We start from the raw sequence: 21869 nt of genomic DNA, 5'->3' as shown, positions 1-21869 counted from the left end.
GCATTGCCATATCTCCCAAAAGAAGTTAACAATATTCATAATTTAAGAAACTTATTAAATTTTAATTACAGGTATTATTACGTGCAATTACTAAATTTCTTTTTCCATAGCTTTCCAGTTTCATAATACGTTAATAATTTTACCCCATAAATTACATAGCATAAAAATCATGGTTTAGACTCGTTTCTCCAATTACACATCTCCATCTAAAATATACCTGTATAGTTAGCATTTTCCAGACAAGGGTAGATTGCAGCTTCTCTAAATGGCAAACCATTTCAGCAATGCTTCATCAACATCCTTATGCTCGGCCTCTGTCCTCATTAAAGCACTTCCTCAGATAAAAATTTATCATGACACAGTTTTTCCACATGGTACCAACTGTAGATTCGGACAAACTGTCTTCCCTGCACATATCGATTTAACTACATCCATTCTGTATATTTCGATTAATTTTTCCTTATCTTCAAAGGAAAACACTTCAGTTTTACAGCTCGCCATACGGATAAATTTTTGACACAAAAAATCTTTACCAATACAGAGGTAACTTACAGAACAAAAAGAAATTTCGCCCTTCTAGAAGAAGTGAAAAAAAGTAGGTAATTTTGTCACTGATCAGTCAGTAGTAAGCGGGCGTACTCGTGCGGTCAAAAGATGTCTTCCTTGAAGTCATTACGTAATAGAACATCTCCAGTCTATGCTCCAGTCCATAAAGTTTCTTTTCCAGCTGTTTTTTTCGTATCCTCTGCTTAGGATTAAAGATTCATATGTAAATCCTCTGCATAGGATTAAGAGTTTACTGAAATATGCAATCAGCTGTCCATTTTCAGTCAGGGCGGTGCCAACCGCGTAATCTCAGGCATATGCTTCGATTTCTAAGTTCTCATCACCTTCAGCAAATTTTAATCAAAGCTGAATCAACGCTTTTTTAAGCTGTTCAAACGGTGTATTTTCTTCAGCCGACCAAGTAAATCTGGCTTTCTTACTCTTAATTTTAACAGTGGGGGTCAGTTATTTTAGTAAAATCTTTGGTAAAAGTCCTACAATAAGAACACAGCCCAAAACTGAAGACAAATTTTTGCTGTTATGTGGGGAGGGGATTTTTTTTATTGCAACTATTGTGGAATCTTCTGCATGAATTCCTTTCTGAGATATCTTACAGCTTAAGTAACGAAGTTCCTTGGCCGCGAATTCACATTTTGATGCATTTATTTTTAATTCTGCTTCGTTTAGAAGCGAAAACACTTCGAGCAAATCCCTAATATGTTCGACTATAGTATCGCTAGTTACAATCAGCACTGGATCTTGGATTTTCCCCAAGTTGGGCAGAAACTTAAAACTGCTGCCCTCACTCGTCCGCATTTAAATTTTTCTGACAAGCTTGAAATTTTTTAAATAAACCCAGAAGTAGGATAGGATTTGAAATAAAACATAAAATCCCCTTCATACTAAGAATTTTTTTTTGTACCATTCTTTGCTACAAAGGACAAATATGTATCAAAAGTAACATAACTAAAAACCCGCGCGAGCTTTTCTAGGGTCCCTCCCTGGTGAGTTTACTTACATAATTAGGCAATAGTGCTTCTAATCCAACAGTCCTCGCCACCACTCGTTTTTCCCGTGTAGGGGAATCGGCTATATCCTAAGCTTCTCACAACTCCTTATTCATTGCATACAGGGTAGTTTATTTTAGATTATTTGAATATGACAAAGCCACAAGAACTATCTGCCTAAGAGAAGGAATGCATTTGTGGAGGACATTTTAAGAGAAAGTGGCCCGTATTTTCACGCATACTTGGGGGAAATAACTCGGAAACTAACCACGCAGCCAGCCTGTTCGTCTGTGTTTGAACCTAAGCGAGGTCGAACTACCAGTACTCTGTTGTCTTACACACTGGTGAGCCATTTATTTATTTATTATGTGTTCTGCCATTAAACACTACAGGTAAAGGGAGAGACGCCTCGTGGAAGTTTTTTAAAAGCAACTAGCTCGTACCCACGTTACACATGGGGAAAACCACGAAAACGCCCCTGCAGCTGGGAATCGAACCTCGGACCGAACTACCAGTGTTCAACGGCTTTTACCTCTCGGCCGCTGGTGGAGCCATTACATACAGAATGCTGGCTGTCGCTGAAAGGAAAAGGTACGTACTTCCTATCTTGTTTTCATACTTCCTATTTCATTAGTCTTCTTCATACTTCCTATTTTAAGTACTTAGCGGTTCTCTAACGCAATTAAAAGATTACGGAGTTAATAACAAAAATTTAAATTTTACTTTGTGTGCCTTGTGTTTCTCAAATAAATCTGTGGCATCGTCATAATTAATTTGATGTGCGATTTGACTTTCGATTGAAAGAATCACGAGAGCGCTATTGGTTCATCAATAATCACAGATAGTTTTTAATAAGTTTTAATTTGTTATAATTTAATAAGTTTAACTCCGCTCATAGATGCGGACGTGGTCGGAAGCGCTAAGTAAATCCGCATCGAAATACAAAAATCAGTTTTTTGGAACGTAGACTAATAGGAACGTATTTCAACCAACAGGAAATATCAATGACTCAAAAACGGTTTAGAACTTCTAGGCTTGTAACATACAGAAAAGGAATTTACTAAAAATTTGAAGTTGGTAGATATCATTGATGAAATGCAGAAAAGCAAGAATAATATGCAGTTCTAACTTTTGCATTTCGTTTTTATTTATTATTACTTTTTTAAATTTTTATTTGACATAGTGTTTAATCTTTTGAATAAAATATCATATATTTTTAAGGAATTAATTTTCACCTATGAGCTTGCGGGGTTTCATTCTTTAATCTAACAGCTTAAGTGTGGAAGAACCTATTGAACAGCTAAGCGAATAAGCGCTTAAGTTCAGTTACAGAAACATAAAGCTCAAGAAGGGTTAATTTCCCTTTATTGCTGAAAATAAAGATATACAGTAGGCCCCTTTCTCAGGGCGTACAGCAAAGCCTCTACTTGGGCTTAAAAGTGAAAGAAGTAAGAGCTTAAATAATGCTTAACTAAAGAGATGTAGCCGAAGCCAACACAAATCTAACTAGTTGGCCCCTAAATATCGAATTAGCTAGCGAAGCTATCAAGGGCCCATAATACGGCCGAGCGTAGTAACAGCTTAGAGAAACGTGGCCAAAAGGCAAACACGCGCTAGTCAGAAAATCTGTTTCTCTCTCTCCAAGTCAGTGGAACTTCGATTTAAATACTACTCCTACTCATTTGCATTAAACGCGATTCTAAAAACTCATTCTGGTAAGAAACTGTAAGCTGCAATTAGGATGGATAGGAAAGGAGCTTTAACTTAAAAATAACTGTTAAAAACTTAGGATAAACCAGTGGTCTCAAACTGGCGGCCCCCGAAGCAATTTGACACTGCCCGAGAATGCATTTCAATATTGCGGTGCCCATACATTTGAACTGAGATTCTACACCAATCGTGTTCTGCAATTGAAGGAAAAACGATGAAATGAACTGGTTGAAGTTTTGATTTTGGCTGAGAATGCTTGTATGCTCGGTCATGCGACTGTGATTTAATATTTCTTGTTGTCTTGAGTGGCCATTTAAATATCATCAGTAAAGAATTGCAAAGAAAGAATAGACTTGTATTATTGCATTAAAGTTTTAAAGTTAAAGCGCAGTTATCAGAAATACGACTAAAATAAAGAAACTTTTGTACATTTCCTACATCCTAAATCCTGACGTATTATTTCGAAGAAAATTCTCAGTGTGCAAGAAAAATAGCATTATTATGACACGAATTTGAAGTGCGATTTAAGTGTCAATTTGTAATCAATCAATGTCAATTTGTAATCAAGAAATCAAGTTTGTAATTATTTACCTACAATTATAAGATATTTCTCCCGCCTTCTTACCATGCCTTCGTGATGTAGTGGTCAGCACCCTGGGCGCGAATTCGAGAGGTCCGTGGTTTGAGTTCCAGCGAGGGCATTGCTCATTTTTCACATCTCCTTAAAAAAAATAAATAAATAAAATAAAAAAAATACCTAATGTCACTACAGTGGCACGCGAACTAAAAAAGGTGGTGGATGATGATTATTCACCACCAGGATTTGGCGATTTGGTCCCCTAAACCCCAGTCGCCCTTTAAAAGGGGAGAGTATATAAGCACGCTCGACACGTATTCGAGAGGTCCGTGTCCCGGCGAGGGAACTGCTCATTTTTCATTTTTCCTCCTTTAAAAAATACCTAATATCTCTACAGTGGCGCCCTAACTAAAAGGGATGTGGGTGATGATTCTCCACCCCCAGGATTTGGCAATCGTGTCCCCAAATCCCCAGTCGCCCTTTAAAAGGGGGAGTGTATAAGGTATTTCTCCCGCCTTCTTAGCATGCTTTCGTGCTATAGTGGTCAGCACGCTCGACGCTAATTCGAGAAGTCCGTGGTTCGAATACCGGCGAGAGGATTGCTCATTTTTCACATCTTCTGCTTAAAAAAAAAAAAAAAAAAAAAAAAAAAATTAATGTCTCTACATAATCATATGTATCTTTTCTGTATATGTCGAAGAAAAATAGAAATTAGGTTATCATTGTTTATTCTCGAGTTAAATGTAAGTTACTTAGCAGTTAGTTTTGAATACATTACAATTATCTGAAATGAATGTCAGTTTGAAAATTTAATATTTAGCTGTCAGTACAAGTTATCAGTTTCAGTTACAAAATGTAACTAACATAAATTTCTTGCAGGTACCAAAATTTATAATTAAGCTAGAAGATAAATATAAATTTGATTTTTTCCTTTCACGTTATTATTAGTATTGTTTACATAAGTTCTGATAAATTACATAATTTGATAATTCAAAATTTATTTAAAATTTTTTTTATTCTCTTAAAAAAACTTTTTCTTTTTGTTTAAAAAAAGGTCCTTCAACTGCTTTCAGTTTGCACATTCGGCCCGCATGCAATTTGAGTTTGTGACTACTGCTGTCTATAACTATACAATTAACATTAGTGGTGAGACGGATAACTCATCTACTTAATCGATTAAGACTACTGGCTGAATAATTCTTTGTCAAGTGTTCGAAATTTTAATCGGTTTGAAAACATATATATTTTCGAACTTCTCGTGATATACTGTTCAAATCTCGGGTGAAACGTTTTAGCCAAACAGCAATTCGCAAAGACACAGTACGTACAGGCCTTTTTAAAATCTTTCTTGCGGATATTTAATTAAATGAACATTTCGCAACCTGGTTGTTTTATCAATTATGCGAAGAAATAACAATACTAAACCAAAGATTGAAATTCTTGCAACATATTACACAAGACAAACAAGGTGAAACATCATCTCTGATTACAATCAGATACAAGTTAAAAGGAAAAAGGTAAGTTATTTTTTGATGCAAATAAAACTTCAAGCTAACACTTTTTTTCTCTTTGGATAATAAAATTGAAGAAGAAACTAATTTTTATAAAAGCTTTAAGAGGCTAGACGATGAATTGCAAGACTGCTTTATTATAGTGAGAGCGAAACGTGTCTCAAAAATATTACATGTACCTGCAGCTAAAGTGCAATATAAAAGAGCTTTTAATTCAGCTATTGATATAGTAACTCTACTCAGTTAGTACTTATGCCTAGAAATGTGAAAACACTCATAAGACTAAATCGTATTTAAGCAACCAAAACGAAGAAGTAAGTTAGGTTAATTGGAGGAAAATGCAGTAAACAATTTATGAGTAAAATAATTAAAGAATATGTTTTTAACATACTCTCATATAACAATCAAATAAATAAACAATGTCGTTTACACAACTGAAAAAGGTAATTTAAAACTTAAACCATAAAAGTAATGATAAAATGTAGTGAAATGATAATTCAGTAGCTAATGCTAAACAAAAACAAAGAAGTAGGTTAGGTTAATTGAATGCGGCAAAGCACACGAGGCTATCTGCCTAGGCTGAGGGCTACTTTTATGACGAACATTCTAAGAAAAACACTAGTATCACATTACGCACAGGAAAAACCCTAACAACATTCATACAGACAACCTGTTCTCCAAAATTCAATTGCAGGTCGAACTACCAGAGTCTAGTAGTTTTTAATCACTCAGCCACTGTGGACAAAAAATAACAAATATGAAAATTTCATAAAAGAAATGTGGATGTGTTTTATTAGTTTTTATTAGATAATTTGAACTGCAAAGTTTTTTTTTTTTTTTTTTCTTTTTTTGATTTTTCAGCTTTTGTCCTTTAAGGAATGACTGACTCATTTCTATTTTAATTTTAATTTTTAAATGTTGATTTAGGTAAATAACTACAAATATGAAATGAAATTTTCTGTGAATTATAAATGATATTATAAATGCAGACCCAGAAGATTAAAAAAAAAATTAATTGACATTACATAAGAATAATTTTACCCTGACACCAATTAGACCAGAAAACCGCAATGCACTCATCTCTCTTTACAAGATTCAGAAATTTAAGGAACCATTCCCCCATCTAGCGGTGAAAAACCCAACTAATTACTTTTACTCTTTGTTCTCAAATCTTGGCGCTGTCTACAGCAGAGATAAAACAAAGAATTTATTAATGAGAGATTATATATTGTTCATCCATTTTAAATTCTTCGGCTAAAATATTCTCTGCTTTAAAGCAGAGCTTACTTTCTAAAATTACAAGTGCCGGTGCTGGATGGCAGGAGTGGTAAGCAATTAAATAAATAAGTAAAAGTTGTTTAAAAAAATCTGAAAGGTTTTTCAGATTTTAACATTCACCGAAAACGGCTCTCTTAAAGTTTATATGGTAAATATAATATAAGTAAATATAATAAGTAATAATAGTTAAAAATAATACTCTTTTTAAGAAATTTTAATTTTATTAATTAAATTAAATTAAATTTTTTGTTTTTAAAGAGCCTTGTTAATCAAGTAACAGATTAAATTTGGAAAGATAGGTATATTTTTCCTGGTGGCAACAAACTCGAATGAAAAGTGAAACAAAGCATTTACAAAGGACGAAATCCTGTTTCAATTTACAAAGAAAAATTGCGTTTCGAGACTTAAAAGCCCTTTTTTATCTAATAAAATAATAATAATTAAAAAAAAACAATAATTAACATTACTATTAAACGAAACATAAAATTATAAATTAAAATATTAATAAATTAAATTAAATTAACGGCAAATAAGTAAATAACATATTTAAGTGCCACAGAAGTTAAATGAAATGTTAAAATATATAGAAAATAAATTAATAATAAATTAAAATCAAATAACTTAAAGTCAAGTAAAATGATAAAATAAATAAAAGGTGATTAAATTAATAGTAACTAAACATGATACAAGGGATTAAAGAAAAAAATTGAACAGCATTCTTCGCAGTCAGATGAAGTAGCATCTTTACTTCGGCTTTCTTTCCCTTACCAAAGCGTACAGCTTAAAGCCTTCTTGACCAAAGAAATACATGAGTAGTAAGCGGCCGTATTCCCGGAGAGGGAAGTGACGTCACAGAAAAAGGGGCATATTTGCTGCCATCTTGGAATCATGTGACACCCGGAAATGGCGTAGACGGATTTGAATAACGTCATGCATGATAGTTTTATTTTGTGGCAACAATATTTTCCAAGTTTTATTTCTGTGGCAATGACTTCTTGAACCCCATATTCGGAATGACATCAATTTTAATTAATTTTGCTTTAGTATCTTTAGTTATTTAATATGTAATTATTTTGAATTATTTAATCTGTAATTATTTTTAATTTAAAATCTCATTATTTATTTTAATAACAATACCTTTACTATAAATTTAAAAAGCTGAGATTCAAACCCGTAACCTCTCGCATGAGAGACTGAATGGAAAGTCCGTTTTGTTTATTTCATACGACTACAAAGGACTGCAATTGCTTATGCCTTGGCACGTTTGAATAAGGATACCACCACCTACAGTGCCAGGGAAAATCGTCATAGCTTTTGAGCCATATTTCCTCTAATGTGTCCCTAGGAATTTGCACATTTCCAGAAATCGGCGTACTGGAAGGCCATCTAGCTTTCAAAATTGCAGGTCTTTCTTCTGATAATCTGAACCAGGTAGGTCGTTATTTTTGTCTCAACAAACTGCAAAATCTTTCTCCTTTTAAATATTAGCTTTATACTTAAATTTCATCTGTACATTTAATGGCATTTTTAAAATCGTAATTTTACTTTGTGGATTTTCCTATTTGTTTATTTAATGTGTCTAGCAAACTTGTGGATTCATGCTATATTCATGGTAAAAATTTATTTTGATTTAAAAAATAGTTTTAAAATTGTTTCAAATATACCAGTGGACAGTTTTTGTTAAATTTAGGTATTAAATATAACCTGTAAAAAATTTAATGCAGGGAGAATTTTTAAAACAAAAATCGGATTGAAGCCAAAAAAATACTTAAATTGGATGCAGATGTGAAATAAGTTCGCTTAATAGACATCGTGTAGAGAAAAACGAAATATCACAGAAAATCACACGAAGTACAAAATAACATTCACTCAGCAACAACCAGAGTAGAAATGACGAGTAAAGTTCGGAGAACAACGTTGGTGGGGACAATTTGCCTCCTTAAAAATAGCCTTCAACTTTTATACGGGATTCTTGAAACAAACTGACGTTAATCACTACCAGTATTTGGGGGCAATAGAATCTATAGGCTGTCAACAAGTAACTGTGATTAAATTACCTGCTAGGTGGAATGAAGTTTTATATTATAGCGCAGTTGTTTTTAAGCTTTCACTTAACATTGACTCCTAGAATCAATTAAAAGCTTTTCGAAAGCGGAGACATTGTTGAAAAGGGTACACTCTTTTTAACTGTACAGAGTAAAGTTAAAAAGAGTATGTATTTTGGTACAGTGCTGATCCTAGACCGGCGCTCACGTGCTGTACACCATCTTGCCCAGTGGCGTAACTAGAACTCTTGGGCTCCTATGAAAAAAAATTTTTTTGAGCCCCCTATTAAATTTACAGTATTCTCCCCCTCACACAAATTCGATGATTCCAGGAGCCAAAATTTTAATGATGATTTTGATGATGATCAGAAAATAATTAAAAAATCTTATATGGAACTCAAATTATACACATTTTCTGCTGCGCTTCATCGAAACTTACTTCCTTGAATGAATGTAATTTAATGAATCGATCTCTGAAGGCAAGAAGAAAATAACATGAAAAATTTTTAATTTTGAACTAAATATCCCGGTCAGTTTTTGTTGCACAGAAGTCAAACTTCTTGTAATTTATTTTTTTCCATGAGTATAACACTTTCTCAAATATAAGACCGGAGGAAAATTTAAATTTGGTTATACGTCGAAAATTATGTTTCTTTTCTTTTCCCCCTTTTTTTTTTTTTTTTTTTTTAATTTGACAGTGACAAAACATTTTTCGCCCTAGGAGACTTCTGAATGGAAAGCTATGGCTACGACCAACGACTGCGAAAATAAAGGTCGGGTAAGGGGGTGAATACATATTCTGCCAATTGCAATAAAAAAGTGAAATGCACAACTAGCTATTATAGCACTCCCATATACGAAATTTCAACGCTCTACGGGTAATCGTCTTTGAGTTATGCGAGATATATATTTCTATCTCTCTGTGTACATACGTATATACGTATATGCGAACGTACAGATGTCACGAAGAAAATCCCTTTTGAATCCATTTTAAACCCATTTCATAATCCTTTTTGAAAGGAAGAGCTTTTTATTCTATCCGTACGTACAGACATCACGAAAAAAGACCGTTCAAATGGATTTGGGAATGGATATCCGTTGAAATATGATACCCGATATTTTGGTATATGTCGGGTATGAATTCAACTTTTTTGGGGGTAACTTGCCCTTGGTCATAGTATTTATAAAAGAATGCGTCTTCTTTTAAGCTTAATCATGTGAATGTAGTTCAGCAGAACATTCAAGGCCCCCCTAAGCCTTCGGGCTCCTATACGACGGCATTCTTTGCATACCTTTATTTACGCCACTGATCTTGTCCCCTGCCAAGATCGGCCCTGAAGAGGTACATATTGTTCGGTTCATTAATCCTCACATAAACATAATATTGGTATAGCAAAATATCATTGTATAAAGAAGTGCTAAAATGTCTCGGGATTCCGAGGAGGAACGCCGAGGAGGTAGGACCGCGTCAGCGCAGCCGATTTCTGGGGATTTTAGCGATAATAATGAGAATAATATCATGGATATATCGAATATTGAGAGTAATGTGAGTGTGAACAGTGTGGATACTTGTGCGGAGACTTCACCTGTGCAAATGGATAATAAAACAAAGCTGATTGTGACTTTCTATGAGCTGATACAGCAATATGAAGAAATTCAACGGCAAAAGAGATTCACGAAGCGATCTTCAACGCCGCTGGACTCTAATATATACGAGCAACTTGACCGATCGGGTAAAACATTATTTCTAAAAATTAATGAAATTGCTAATAGCCTTGACGTACAAATTTTCCACCTTCCCCCGACCAGGGATGACTTTATGAAAATGATCGAGCAGAAGAAGCTAGATAAAATTAACGAAGCTAAAGAGAAAGAAGCTCTCCATAAGGAGAAATTAAATAAAGCTATTAGCGTAGGCAAGTCCAAATTAGCGCGTAAGCGTAAAGGGCAAAGTATTGATGAGGACGATTTCATTAACCCCATTTCTCGTAAGCAAGGTAAACCCGTCGTAAATTCTGAAAGTGACTATTTGATGTTGAAATTGTATGTATTGAATCTAATGCGAATTCTAATGTTATAGTCAATAAGAGTAGTAAATCAAGTGCAAAGGCTAGTGAAAATGTAATATTAAACGAAATTAGCAATGAAAATAATTCTGATAATGCTTCAAAATTCAATATGGCCGCCAAAATGGCGCGCTGTAGCAACATTTCAACCGAAGGGTCAGAGGTTACGATGGTCACCAAGAAAATGTCAAAGGTAAACCTTACAAAAAACAAGTATGAAGCTATCAAAGAATCTTTGTTAGGCTCGAAGAAAGATCAGCGTACTTTTTTAGTACCACTCCTGTTTCTACCACTCCTGGCAGCCAGGACGTAGAAAGCGGAGAAACAAGTTCCAGCGAGCATGTGAGGAGCGTTCCCCCCCTTTCGCAGCAACCTTCTATTCCGGCAATTCACGTTAAATCGAGCAAGCAGTGGAAGACGCAATCAAATTTTTTGCGTGAGATTGCCCACAATATTCAGAGCAAGTTCACTGGACCTTATCTAAAATTGTTCGTTTAAACCGAACTTGAGTTCCGGGAGGTTACCCGCTGGATGAAAAAGGCTGGAATCCAGTATAAGACTTTAGACCTGCAGCAGGACCGGCCGATCAAAATTGTTATTAGAGGCCTCCCGGTTGAAACCGAAATCGAGGACGTGAAAGATGAAGTGGAGGCGATGTGCTTTAAAGTGCATCGGTGCGTTCGGTTTACTCAGCCACGTTCCAAACATTCAATGCCACTTGTTTATTTACAAGTACTCTCACACCCCTTCATCGACCATCTGTTTGCTGCCCATGACATGTGAGGCACAGAGGTCAGCACTGAGCGTTATCGCGGCCGCAAGGGCCCTACTCAATGCTTTCGGTGTCAGGGTTTCTTCCACTCTTTGGAAGTTTGCACCTTACAAATCCGTTGTGTGAGATGCTCTGGGCCACACTGGGCTTCTGAATGTACCAGCCCCATGGATATTCCTGCTACTTGCTGCAACTGCGGAGGAGATCACCCGGCCAATTTTAGATCTTGCCCTCGTTTTCCAGGCAATCAACGGACTCGTGGTAACAAATCCACGCCTATGAATAGGGCCGCTGCCTCGGCAGCTCTATCTCAGGGCACTACGGCAAACGCCGAACCACCAAGACATCCCGCCCATGATCCCCCCAGTGGTGTTAACCCGCTGAGTTATGCAGCGGCAATAGGGAATGCTACCATAGAGCCAGGATGTGATTCCAGACATCCAATACTGCCGGTTACTGCAAAACCTAAAGCTGTAACCCCAGCAGTCTCTTCAGCAGAGAGTGCAGACGATATTTTCGCTTCCACTCTAAAATGCTTGATTGACATCTCCCGCGACCCAGCGGTAGACAAGCATATTCTGCTTCTTGCTTTCAAAAAGGCTATGCCAAAACTTAGGCAGGCTGACGCCTTAATGAGAGCATTCTATATATATGAAAGTTATATTGAACTTTCAGACTGATTCTGCTAAACTTTCGTCCTATGTCTCCTGTTATATTTGCAGAACCTACAATTTATGGCCTAAAATTCAACTCCCAACGTGATATAAGACCTGTCACAAAAAGCTCTCTCTCCATTTGCACTTGGAATGCAAATGGTATCTATAATAAAATCCATGAAGTGAGAGATTTCATTGCAGAGCAAGATCTTGATGTACTGTTGGTCCAAGAGACCCATTTTATCCCAGGGCGAATTTCCAGAATTGGGAACTATGACATATACTCGACTGACAGGGTGTCATATGGCAGACATGCAAGTGGTGGCACCTGTATCTATGTGAAGCATTCGATTAAACATCACAAGATATCCCCCCCCCAAATCTGGAACATGTGGAAGCGACTATTATCAAAATTTTTATACAAAATTCTTCCCCCTTACAATTGTTTCGGCATACTTTCCCCCAAAAGGAGCTGCTCGTGGAAGGTATGTTTTTCCTGTCAGTGATTTTGATGAACTTCTCACAATCCCAAATCACCTAATTATTGCTGGTGATCTAAATTCAAGCCATACCGCTTGGTTCTGTCCTAATAAGAACAGGTTTGGCATTAGTCTAAATTCATGGGTTGAGAGCTCTCGTGTACAGATCATAGCTCCTACTGCCCCGACTTACTACCCTATAAGAGGGTCCCCCGCAGTTCTTGATCTGGCTGCTTTTTATAATGTTTACTTTCGGCATGAAATTAAAGTGATTCTGATCACTACCCTGTTTTGATTACCCTAGATATTCAAAATTGATACTCAAAATTAGAGGAGCAAGTCTCAACAAATTGGAACGATTTTCGGTTTATTTTGGAACGTACAGCTACCCCCTATCAAAATTTACAGCAATGCGGACTTTGACAGGTGTATGGAAAACATGGAGTCTTTACTGAAAGAAGCGAGAGCCGCGGCTTCGAAACCTATCGCACATCCGAGCGCTAGCCTCCCGCCGGATACTAAATCCAAAATTAAGCGACGCAACTACCTGCGAAAAATTTGGCAGATAACACGTGATCCTAGTATCCGTGCTCAATTTCGCAGACTACAGAACGAGATTAGGTCTGAAACCCGCTTGCAAAAACAAGCGGAGTGGAAACACTACATTGAATCCCTAACGACTGACGACTGAAGTTATTGCTGACAGCCTTGCTACACAATTCAGTCCAAATAGCGACGTCTACTATAACCGTCCGGTTACACAGGGGCGCATACACTCACGTGTTAAACATTTCTTAACACAACCCATCACGCCTGATCTCAGGCCGACTGATCCAACTGAAGTGCTGGAGTTCATCGAAAAAATGAAGCTGAAGAAGGCCCCTGGCATAGATCAAATTTCGAATCGCATGATTAAAAACTTCCCCATTATGTATATTGTATGGATAACGGTCTTGATTAACGTTATGCTTAAAAGGTGTTACTTCCTTGATTGTTGGAAAATTGCCGCAGTCATTCCTATTCCAAAACCGGGTCAAAATTTAAATCTCCCCGTCAACTACAGGCCTATTAGCCTCTTATCATCTCTCTCAAAAATATATGAATTTGTTTTACTTAAACGCCTGAATGAATTCTGCCGTGATCGAAATTTAATAATCCCGGAACAATTTGGCTTCCGGCCTGAACACTCCACGGTACACCAGTTACTCCGTGTAGTGGAATTCATTCACGAGGGTTTTCGTAAACGAGAGAAAACTGGAATTGTGGATCTTGACATTGCCAAGGCCTTTGACAGGACTATCAAAGGCATGATGGGCTTATTTACAAGTTCATGCGGCTTGATTTTTCGGCACAACTCATTAAAACTATCAACTCGTACTCAGAGATCCTTTCAGGTGCCAGTTCGCCATGAATACTCAACTCCCCGCCCGATCTGTGCTGGGGTCCCACAAGGAAGTTTGCTCGGACCTCAAATGTTCAACATCTACGTAAATGACATACCTAAGTCACCTAATGTCGATCTAGCTTTATATGCGGACGACACAGCCATCATGAACCAACATTCCAACACCTCCACGGTAATTTCTGCACTGCAGAATTATCTTTCAAAAGATCAAAATTAATGTCGCTAAATGTGCTGCCACTTTATTTATCCGAAGTACTTTCCCAAATTTACCTAACTTACAGTTCTTCGGAGAACCAGTTCCCTGAGTTCCTACCTATAAGTATCTAGGAGTGATACTTGATTCAAAATTAACTTGGCAACCTCCCATTCAAAAAACAATTTCCAATGCGAAGGTTTTCAAAACCAAATAACTGCCTTTTTTTCGCTAGAAATAGCGACCTGTACACGAAAAACAGGATTTTGCTCTATAAATCAATGATAAGGCCAATTTTGACATATGCTAGCCCGGTTTGGGGTGCAGCAGCAATTACTAACAGGAAACATATCCAAATTTTTCAGAACATTATGCTACGGCAAATTTATAAAGCTCCTTGGTTTGTTACGAACGAGAACATTCATAATGCAGCCAAAATTCTCCCCATAAATCGCTTTATACAGCGACTTTCGGATAGTTTTTTCCAAAAGATTCCTTCGATCGGAAACCCCGTACTCAACAGCCTCCCTGTTTATCATCCGGGAATTGCATCGTCAAAAAAGAGACCCAGAGCTATTCTGGAGAACGCATATAATGCGCTTCCTTTCCCAAGAGGTGTTACTATGGAGACGAGGCGCCTCGAAAATTTAAATACACTCGTTCTCTCCCCCCCCCCCGCCTGAGTGAATTCGCTGATCTTTCAGCTTCCCTCAGGGTCACTCGCATATTCACAAAACCTACAGACAATTTCGTTACGGGCTGCTCTCATTGGAGGAAACATCTGCTTGGCGGTCATATTTGGAATGGCGAGTTATCGCCCTGTAGGAGTGGTAATTAACAGCAAACAAACGGAAACAGCGTTTATTTCATTCAATATTTTTTTTAGTTTATGAATGAAAGCTTAGAGGAATTGTGGGGAATATATCTTAAATAACCTACTGATCTTATTAATAGTTTATTTGTATTTGAATTTAAACTTTTAAAAGTACGTAATTGTTTTACAAGAAAAGGTGTTTATATTGAGACAGCATATGCACTTTTCCGTTATTTCACTTAGGAAGAGTCTATTGTGTAAATTTTCATAGCGCATTAATTTATACAAATAAAGGAATATTAAAAAATTAACCTAATGAAAACATTCAGTAAACATTTAAGGGTGTCGGATACCTATTCTTTTTACTAGTAAGTATAACTAAAATTATATTTTATTCCATTATGCGCTATATCTATTGAAACGCTTTTCGGGATCTTGGATCGTAATCTTGCTTACTGGTACCTACTACAAAGAGTACAAACCAGTAAATAAAAATAAGAAAAATTAACATTAACAAAAATAGAGAAAATAAAGGCGTTTAATTTTTAACACCGTACCCAAAGGCGAAAAGACAAATAATGACAAAGTCATTGAATAAAGTTAAAATAAAAATAAATCCGTATAAAGCAGAGTTTATGAAAGTTACGAGCGGGGATAGAATCGGCAACCTAGAAGTCTGATAATTATTCTCGCGCTCGTTACCACTGGGCTGCGGTTTCTCCGGTGGGTTATGCTCACTTTTTGGTACACGACGCTCAGATACAAATTGTAAAGGCGATGAACCAAGAGTCGCCAAGCACTAGATTCTGTAACCCTACCTCTTTTAACCAATCGGAGCAAACAGCAGAAGAAACGGTCTGTAGGCTTTGTGAATAAGCGGGTCACTCTCTCTTTGTCCCGTAATTGGGCAATCTTACTTCTTTCAACCGTAAGCGGTTGTTATCAGGTTCTAAGCACATCTTTGTTCCCTTCTTAAAAGGGTTCTAGTGCAAGGATTACTTAATTTAATCTCTTTAAGAAAACTTAATGCTTTTCATTAGTTATCATAACACTTAAATTTAACGCAATCTTATTATATTTATAAAAGTTTCTCCTCAGAGGTATTGCTGGCCGTGTCTCTTTAATTCAAACTCCCCTAACGAGTTCTCGCTTTTCCCCTCCCCTACACCCGAAGCCCTTGCGGCATGAAGTTTTTCGCGAGTGTTTCCGCTCTCGTGTTGTTAACACCACATGACCATTGATCAAGGAAACATAAATGCTTTTCAAAATTCACGATGTAATCCCTCCATATTGATTCTGGCCCTTATTCGACACCAAAATTACTAAATTTATTCCTTCAGTGTTTTTACCTTTTTTCACTGTGGCAGGCAGTTACTCTTTTTGTTAAATTAACATTTTGGCACTAAATTTACCTCTTTGCGGAACCCTCTTTTTGGCGATAAAGATAATTCTTTGACTATGTGGGGATAAAGGCTACATGTCTAAGAGCCCCGTAATAGAACCCTTCCTTGGTCCTTGGTCCTAAAATGTCTCGTGATTGTGCAAGACAAGTGTCACAGTCTCTGAGTCAAGAACACAATTTTATGTCACTCAGTAAGCCCAGTCTTTATTGTGCAGTTAAACATACCTAATTTCCTGAATAGAATAATCACTCTTGATGAGTCCTAGTTCAGTCATTTATGACTCAAAATTAGCAGTCTGAGTGTGGCAATACAGCGACTCATCCTCTCCAAAGAAATTCAGGTTATCTGGTTCATCAAAATGTTACTGTTAATTTAATTTTTTGATATACATGGAATCAGGTCCGGCTCTAGGGTTCCTCCACGTTGCAATCTCTGTCTCTTCTAAATTCAGCCATGCTTAGGTTCTAAACATTTTCTCCTCCCCCCGTTGTCCCTCGCTTGTTAAGACTCTAGCGCTGGTCCTTCGTGTTCGATTCCAAAGGAAAAAATCTGCAAATGAAGATTATTATGCTAATGTTTGGCGAAGAGTAATTCGTGAAAAACAAATTGCTTCGACTGCTTCGCGAGACCAGTTTATCCGCGAGGATAATCCCAGACTACATATGGTACAGGCAGAGTCGGCAGTAGGCCTTTTTGTTGCCCCGGTGCAGAGGCACCAGTTGCACCGGCACTGGGCACAGGCTATGGAAGCCGCGAATAAAATCTATGGGGGGTCTCTAAACCTTCCTCCATGTGGCCTATGCCTCTCAGCTTGAGATTTCTACGGCTTTTAAAACACTTGAGAAAGAATTAAGATGAAGTAATCTTCAGACGGGTTAAGAGCAAGGCTGTATTTAGACTTGATGAGGCCCTAAGCTATTTGAGATACGGGACCCTTTATAAGTCCAGATATTATATGTTAGTGCCAAATATGATTTTCGGATACCTAGAGGTTTTGGGGGGTGACCTAAGCTATAGCTTGTATAGCTTATATGTAAATCCTGCACTGGTTAAGAGGCGAAAGCTGCCATATACTTAATTTTTATAATTTCCTATTCCGACTCTCTGAAAACTGATATGTCTCTTAGAAAAGTGTGAAGAGTGAGAAAACACCTATTTCTATACCGAAATCTGCTCTAAACCTCTTACCGAGCCACACAATGAATAATAATCTCTATTCATGAAATTTCAGAACAGCTTCCATATGTCTGAAATGTACATTATTGATTTCTTTAAAACTACTACCGTAATGCCATGCAAGCATCTCCAACCATGAGAGAAGATAAACATGCCAAATTACAACATAACATTAGACAAGGCAACAACTTTGTGTTTAGCGTAGATTTTAGTCAAGACTATCGATTTCGAGGGCAAAATGTACAGGTCCCTCTTCATTGGGAGCAAAGAAATCTACCACGAAGGAAAAGCCCCCGATACAACAACGGTGTTGCTTTGACTAAATTGGCTTTGGTTTGAAGGTGTTGCTTTGACTCGAACAATTTTCTTCAGAAACGAGGAACGTAACTAACATCTTTGAGAAAGAAAATATGAACTGAACCCATCAGACATTCTATGGGTTATGAAACAACAACCATATTTATAGCTTTTATTAAAAATTGAGCAAAACTATTATATTTATTAAATCCATGAAGCGGTCCGAAAAAATATATAATACTGTCCGTTCAGCATGGTACCGAGTGGTCAGTGAACCCTAATTATGCATATGGTCAGCTAAATGCACCGTGATATTTAGGAATGGGAATACGACTAAATAAATATCTTAAGTAAAGAAAATTTCTTGTTAATAGGATAAAACATTAACCACAGGAAATTAAAATTGTATCATTATCTTTGAGTATTTGAAGACACAGCCCATTAATAAGCGAAACTTTTGTTATTAAGAAGATGAATTTTGGCGGGGGCGTTTTTGAGTTGGGTAAAAACATCTTGCTGTCTGCTCTAAATACTGGTTGTAAAGTAACACGAAGGTTTCGGATGTGTTCGCGATGTTCCTTCGTGTGTAGCTTGTTTTCCTCATCCATTTTTCCTCAACATTTTAAAATTTGAATAATATCTAGCTGATAATTTTCTGAATGCATGCTTTTAATAAACATCACCGTAATTTTGAATGTCGATCATTGCCCGTTACAGAAAGCAGAAAAAACAGAAACCTAGTTGCTGTCAGTTTGTTTCTGATAAAATATCTTTTATGACGGTTCAGTTGGTGTGTTTCCTTCATGACTATTAAAATATTCTATTATAGTAGATGATCTCAGAAATGCAGGAACCTGCTAAATTAAAGGAAAATAAAAACTCAGATATATCAGATCTTTCGGATAATTTTAAAACTTGTACTGACGAAATCCCTAATGTTATAAGAGAGAGATACGTAACATTTTCGAAAGAATCTGATAATGTAGTTATTGAACTTGATCATGAATCGGCTAATAGTCCGGATGATTCTATTTCGCAAACCGTAAGTACTTATTTTGTTTATGAATAAACGTAACTTAAAATTGTGTACTGTACATTCCTTTTGTAAGTATGATTTGTTTATCATGAATGGTTTTCGGTCATTCAAGTTTTCCCTTCTCTTTATTCTCATTCATATATATATTTTATGTGTATTTGTATATGTTTAAGAATGGGAAATAAACACTTTAAATTTCATTCAAAGAAAAACACACGTAATTTCAATAAGATTTTATCTTTATTCCCCACATTAATAGTGAAGTGAAATATATCCTATGCTCAAGAAATATATCCTATGCTCATAAGAGAAAGATGCCTCAAATAAGATATAAAAGTGAAGCAACAATCTGTGTTAGGCATAGATTTTTAGCATAGAAATTCTATCGATTGCGAGGGCGAACAACATCCCTCTTCATCAGGAGCAAAGAAATTTGCAACACAAAAACCAAGTTACAAATATATTTATACCCATAATATGGTTTTTCAGTTGCAGATTTCTTTGCTCATGATGAAGAGGGACTTTGTTTGCCATCGAAATCGATAGTTTCTGGGTTAAAAATCTATGCCTAACGCAGGTTGTTGCTTCACATTTATATCCTATGTTATTTAGTAAGTAAAGATTTAGAGTTTTCATTTGGGATTTCTGTTTATAATTATTAAAACGTCTGTTCTCCAAAAAATTATTTTTCCTGTAAAAGGCTACCTTGATTTTCAATTTGACAGACTTTAAAGTTATCAGACTACATTAATTTTCAAGCTGAACCTTCTTATTGTTCAACTTGAAAATTAATGTAGTCTGAATAAACATTGTATATATGAAATCTAAATGAAGTCTGTTTAAATTTTGATATTTTAACTCTATATTTAAGCGTATTAATTTCTGTGTTTTTTTGGATGTAGATAACTTTCTTTTTTCCTTATCATATACTCAATTTTTTAGACAGTGAATTTTATTAAAGTTTGTTGTGCAGCATATGTTTTGTAAGCTGCTCAGTAAGCAAGACGTTTCTTAAGTTCTTCCATAAAAATCACTTTTTCCCCCTCTTTATAGTATAAATCAAATTTTCATTTCAAAATCAAAAGGCTGTTTTTGATTGGACTGTGAATTTGAAATTTATTCATTATGAATTGCTGAATCGAGACCAGCCAGGTCTCAGAGTGAACTACAATAAACCAGTCATAGATATAGTCACTTACAAATGTATTGTAGTATATTTTTTGGCGACAAACTATATGCGATTATCAAGATATACAGCATTTATGACTAATTTGTGTGTGGCAACAGTTATTGGCTAATCTTTGGAATATGTTAACAGGTAGTTTGGCGACATTTTGGTAAGGCAATAAAGGTTACTAGCTAGGACTTTAGCAGTGTACATGGATAAAGTCAAGAGTGTGCGCAATGCCATTTTTGTGAAGTTCTGGGATGTTTTTTTAAGTGAAAATAGGTCGACATGTACATGGATGATACCGTGTATTGTCAATTCTTAAAAACGCGGCAAGCAGAGGGTGATTCTTCACTTTCTCCCAATTTCGCACCTAATCATCGTCATGATTAAGCACTTTTGTTCCATAAAAGTTCTAGCATAAGCTTAATTCGGGTAGCAGATTGTTAGTAAAAAATGTTGAGTAAAAAAAAAAAGCCTTTACTTCGTGAAAACAAAATGGCTTCAAAAAAAACTAGCAGGTTGCTGTAGCAGGGTTGGTCGTCAAAAAATTGCCAAGTTACCATAATTCAAAGAGTAACCCAGTTATTTTGTGATTAAGTTGTGAAATGTTTGTTCAGTAGTGTTTCATAGCAAAGTAATATAGTAGCTGAAAATATGAGACCTCTTGGAAAGAATAACTGGGTTCTTAAAGGGCTCCTAAAGGTTTCAACTCTTCCAGTTTTTTTATTAATGTTTAGAGATTATAATTTCAAATCTGAAGTGGGTTTTAGACTCGAGCTTAATTCAATATATATAATTGCTAGATATATTTTAATTTATTTGAATGACTTTAGAAATCCAGTATGCTTTTAAGTAATTTGGATATCTTTTACGGTATGGAACTAAAAGTATATGGAATAAATATGTGTAATTGAGAAAAGGCAGAATTGATAATGTTGTTTGGTAAAAATATATTTATGGGTGCCCCTTAGCGATAATTGGCGATTCTTGGCGGTACATGGACACTGAAATTGTGCAATTCTTCAACTCATTATTTTGACTTTGTGTAGCGGTGATTTTTGCGCTAAAAATCGCCACTACACAAATCCAAAATAACATGTCAAAGGATTGCACAAACTCGGTATCCGTGTACACATCGACCTATTTTCACTTTTAAAAGAAAATCGGAGAATTGCACAAATTAGGCATTGTGCACTCCCTTTTTCCATGTATACATCGATCTATATTCACTTAACAAGGTCAAAGAAGCAGATGACAAAAAATATATAATCTCAATAAACTACATTTTAAATCAAACACTAAAATAACATAAAAAAGGAAATTCATCTTAGCACTACATGAAGGAAATATATACTTACCTTATTTACGAATTTCAATCAAACAAAATTCCTTAACAGCATCCAAAAACTTGTTAAAATTAACTGAACTAGAATGCGTATGCCGAAGTTGTCACATAAATTCACAGAGATAAGAGTCAAAAATATCCTCCGTAGTGCCGGTATCCTCCGACGTTCGATCATATAAATTTCCTTTCTACAAACAAGGACACTAATAATGGCTACTAAGTAAACATTCATTTACATACCAATCAATTAATGCTTATTTCCCCTTTCATTCCAAATTGTACAGAAACTTCAAATTGCTCTCTTACTACCTTCAGCCATTTTACTGTCTAAACATCAAAACAAGCAACGAACATCCTAACCAACACACACCACAAGCCCTTA

At 36.0% G+C, this 21869-nt stretch overlaps 1 protein-coding gene across 2 annotated transcripts in view; it reads left to right on the top strand.

Moving 5' to 3' along the window:
- The window catches only part of LOC118184938 (two pore calcium channel protein 1-like), a 125193-nt gene that overhangs the window by 23180 nt on the left and 80144 nt on the right, over window positions 1–21869 (top strand). The window contains exon 1 of one of the 2 annotated variants that reach the window (XM_035354687.2): window positions 18409–18977. The exons of the other annotated variant lie outside the window; for it this stretch is intronic. Within the exon in view, the coding sequence (XP_035210578.2) occupies window positions 18768–18977 (210 nt within the window). The 5' untranslated portion in view covers window positions 18409–18767. Of the gene's footprint in view, window positions 1–18408; window positions 18978–21869 lie in introns of those variants that run through there. 2 annotated transcript variants of the gene reach the window in all.

This window comes from Stegodyphus dumicola, chromosome X2, assembly GCF_044657685.1.
Source record: "Stegodyphus dumicola isolate Sdum_Otavi_A_Nest chromosome X2, ASM4465768v1".
Lineage (NCBI taxonomy): Eukaryota > Metazoa > Arthropoda > Arachnida > Araneae > Eresidae > Stegodyphus > Stegodyphus dumicola.
Note: the sequence above shows the minus strand (reverse complement) of the source record. Positions and strands in the feature narration are given on the sequence as shown.